The sequence below is a fragment of the Atta colombica genome, unplaced genomic scaffold (genome assembly GCF_001594045.1).
Source record: "Atta colombica isolate Treedump-2 unplaced genomic scaffold, Acol1.0 scaffold254, whole genome shotgun sequence".
Lineage (NCBI taxonomy): Eukaryota > Metazoa > Arthropoda > Insecta > Hymenoptera > Formicidae > Atta > Atta colombica.
In genome coordinates this window covers 637,349-641,546 of record NW_017259353.1, presented here as the reverse complement: position 1 = coordinate 641,546, position 4,198 = coordinate 637,349, and the positions used below count along the sequence as shown (strand labels likewise).

Here is a 4,198-nt window from a genome sequence, read left to right as displayed (position 1 = left end):
ATATATATATATATATATATATATTATATTGGACGGTGGACTTGGTAATAAAAATTTCTATGTTTAAAAATCTATTAGGCGCTCAGAGTCCAAATATTATTCATGCATAAAATATTAAATCAAAATTTTATTAATTCAATCTATATATAAATATGCATGTAATTAGGAGGAAAAAATGTGCAAAACGCGAGATATTCAGAATATTTTTTGGAGAAAGCGATCATTTCTTAAATTTTTTTGTTCAATTTCTAGCTGAAGCAATTTAAAAATGTCTTCAAAAATTCAATCTTCTCAGTATACATGATATTCTCTTCGGCATTACTTTTCATAATTGTTGCTATATATCTTCAATACACATATTGATCATGTTCAAAAAATAAATTAGTTCTGAATTGTTATAAATCTTAATAAGAGAGAATAAACTGGCTTCAAAATTGAACTTAAACATTTAATTTCAAAATACTTATGATGTTTGCGAATTATAATTTGTCATCATTAATAATGCAAAATAGAATAAATATTCTTTTTCTGTAAAAACAATCTCATCAAAGATTCTCTTCGTTCTAAATAACAAATATTTAGTTATTAAGTTGTGCGCTCAAACGAATCGCATTTAAATGAATAACTTAAAATAGAAATCAAGGAAAGAAGGGAAACTTTAATCATCGCACAATCTAAGAGGGCTTTGTCAATCGCTATATCTGAATCCCGTTTCAATTCAAAATTATCCCGTACTGATTAGAACTAAACGGTACTTTTTAACGGTAAATATCCTAGATGAAAAGTTTGAGACACTTCCGTGTTTCTTCTCCGTATTTAAGAACTGTACACACAATACTCTATCAATATCTACATTAAGATTGTGAATGCTTTGCCGGTTTATGTTCATTTCTAACAATGTGTACCTAATTTTAATCTCGATTCAATTTACTCTTTATTTTTTCTAATTCTTACTAAGTCCAGTTTCACTAATGTAAAATTAACTTTAATTTCGATTCAATTTATTTTTTATCTTATTTCAATTCTTAAAAAAAGATAAACAATAAGTTAAACCCAGATTAACCTCCATCTGAGTCTTTTTGGCAAAATTTCACTCTCATTTCACTCTCATTTTTGTTAAAGTTTTAATTTTTATTAAATACAAGTTTTAACATTTGAAATAAAAACTATTTGGTATTGTAATAAAAATGTTAAAATGTAATGCTGAATGTTTTTGAAAGTTTAGAACAGTAAAAATAATTCGGGCTGGACAAAAGGACAAAAGGACTACATTAAATTCATAATACTCAATTTGAGTTATTTTTAATCATTTCTAAAATCACCATCGCTTCTACTCACTGTATCGTTAACTAAAACAATGAAATTAAATTCAATTTAATTTCAAGGAAAAATATTCAATTTGCCTCAAATTCAGTTTATTATTTAAATGCATTGATATGATGTTTGCTTTGAAACTAACAAAAAAATGAATTGATTTACAGATAAAAGTTAAAAATATCAAAATATTTAACTCGAGGGATTGGATTACCATTGTTTCTTTGATATTAATTGCTAACAATATAGATTGCAGACGAAGAAAGCAAACATATGATTGCATTGAACCAGGCCTTAAAATTAAAAAAGGATGACAAGTTGAACAAAAATTAAACTTAATCTACAGATTAGTGAAAATGGGCACGTCATTATCACTCCCAATATTATAATACACGTGTATAAAAACGAGATCATTTGATAGAAACTGCTTTCATGCTGATTCCTAAAAATAAATCAAGCTCGTATCAACGTTGATAAAAATGCTTCTTACCGTTTCTCATCGTTTCAAGTGTACTTTGATGTCGCGATCATGAGACACAAGTGAGTACATGTACAAAGTACAAAAGATTAGTTGTCTTGTGCGTTAATTTAATTTACAACCTATAGAAAACCCTAACTCCCGTTGCAACTGTTTTGCTATAAATTGCAAATCATTGTCATCCAAAGAACTCTGTTTTTTTGAGAACCGAATTAAAAAAAATAAATAAATAAATCCGATTCTTCTTTCTGGTCGGCTAAAAAATCGCTACATAGTGCTTGATGATTAAAGATGCCTCTATATAATTCGCAAACGCAAAATAAAGATTCAGAGTATTTATTTTTTCATTGCATGCATCTTCATCTGCGTGTATCTTATGTGCGGTGATTATCATTTTGCATCAACATTTGCGATTTGAATTATGTGGAAGCACTTTAAATTTAATCGTGTTGCTTATACTTTTTACATTTCGAATCTTTGTTTATTTTTCTTCCAGCTTGAATAATATATTCTCTAAAACTTTCAGAGTGAATCTCATTCCGAAAAATAATCCCGGTAAAAAATTTTTCATGCATGAATATGTATAAATATATAAACGTGCATAAATATAAATATGTATAATTATATATGTTTATATTATGCGTGTTTGTATATGTTTATATATATTTATACACATGCATGAAAAATTTTTTACCGAAATACTTCATTCTACAGAGTATAAATTCTACTCCAAAGAATTAAGACAATATTTTATTTCATTTTAAGTGCAAGAATTTTTGGAAATTCACGAAGAAATCTATCGTCGTCAATCTTTACATTTACAATCAATTGTACTTTATGCGAGATGTAACTATGCAATGACGCGTAAGGTTATCCGATTTGCTTTCTCTTGAAAGCTACAGCACGTGCCCCAAAAAGCATCGATGTGTCCAGGAAACGGTCTCTTCCGGCGAGAGCTGAGGCGACCGAAAAGCGGTCGAAGGAAAGCATGACATCGCCGAATGACGATTTGTAACGCAGGAAACGACCATTCGGAGGGCGCCGGTTTATTTCGTTAACAGAAGATTTTCATTTCGAAATTTAGAAACTTACCTCGAAAAGGGCCAACAGCAGTTTGATGTATAACCTACGCACACCAAGGGATTTGCCGATGGATGCGAGGAATACGATAGCTAACAGTAGCATGATGAAAGGTATCAGCAGCAACGAGAACACGAATGACATCACCGTCCACAACGACGCCATTTTGCTGACTGCTGTGGACTCAGGACTGTCGCGAGCTCCGAACTCCGCTCCAAACAATGCGGAGTATTCCGGGGTATCGGAAGTCGGAACACTCCGAAGTCCAAACTCCGAACACCAGTCCGTTTTTCACTCAAGACTCGTCGTAGAGGGGACTCACGGGATACAATTTAGATGAGATGGGACACTCAGTAGAATTCTTTTAGATGTGTGATACGCCATCTACAAATAAAGTCAAGAATTAATATTATTGGCTGCGTTCCGTTTCATGCATGATACGCATGCTGCATTATTTATTCTTGTTATTCACCAAATATTAAACAAAAATAAATGATGCGCATCATGCGCATGAAACACTAACGCAGCCTACGACACACAGCCTATGACTCTTTGCACACGGTAATTGATATTATAAAATTTACTGATGGGATGGAAATACGGACGTCGAGCTATGACATCTAAGGAATAGAAATATCTTTCTATTCGCTTTATCCTCTTTTGGCACATGCGCAGAAAGAAGAAAAGTTACTTTCAGCAGGACAGAAATATATACAGAAATACATCTTCTGTCTCTCAAATGTTGTTCACACCTTCCACTCATTGCTTGGATAGGTTATTCCGATTCCATTACTATAAGTTCTATGATTGATATATAGTTTCCTGTGATTCCGCAAAATACGCATTTTATGGAATAAGTTGTGTAATTAAAAATAAAAAATGTAATTAAAAATAAACTTAACCTTCTTGCAAGTCATGTACAATTCGACGAAGATTTCAAGAACATAATTTGCTAGGAGGATTTCAAGAACATAATTTCTAGGCCCATATTTAAAGGGCTTCTAAAGTTATTTGTTTTATCAACTAAAAGCACTAACTTTTTTGTATAACAATAATTGTTTTTTTTTTCTTTTTTTAGAGATATGAAAATCTTTCAAGATTAAAATACATGCATTAATACGTGTCTATGAGGAGATTATGCCAAGAAAAAAGATTGAGATTCTTTTGTACCATTTCTTAATCCAATAGCATCAGAATTATCAATATCGTACAATATTTGCCTGATATAAACTTTATAATCTGTACTTACAAAATTTGTGATCCATAGATTAGTTAATACGAACAAACAACATATAAGAATTAAACTTATTGTTAGATGTCCAATTA

The 4,198-nt window shown here is 30.9% G+C and overlaps 1 protein-coding gene across 3 annotated transcripts in view; it reads right to left on the bottom strand.

Annotated features, from left to right (window-relative positions):
• LOC108689040 (glycerol-3-phosphate acyltransferase 3) overlaps window positions 1-3,082 on the bottom strand; it is a 22,060-nt gene extending 18,978 nt beyond the window's left edge. For all 3 annotated transcript variants that reach the window (XM_018195637.1, XM_018195638.1, XM_018195639.1), the window contains exon 1: window positions 2,885-3,082. In XM_018195637.1, coding sequence (XP_018051126.1) covers window positions 2,885-3,037 — 153 coding nt within the window. In that variant the 5' untranslated portion in view covers window positions 3,038-3,082. The remainder of the gene's footprint in view (window positions 1-2,884) is intronic.
• Between the last annotated feature and the right edge of the window lie 1,116 nt (window positions 3,083-4,198).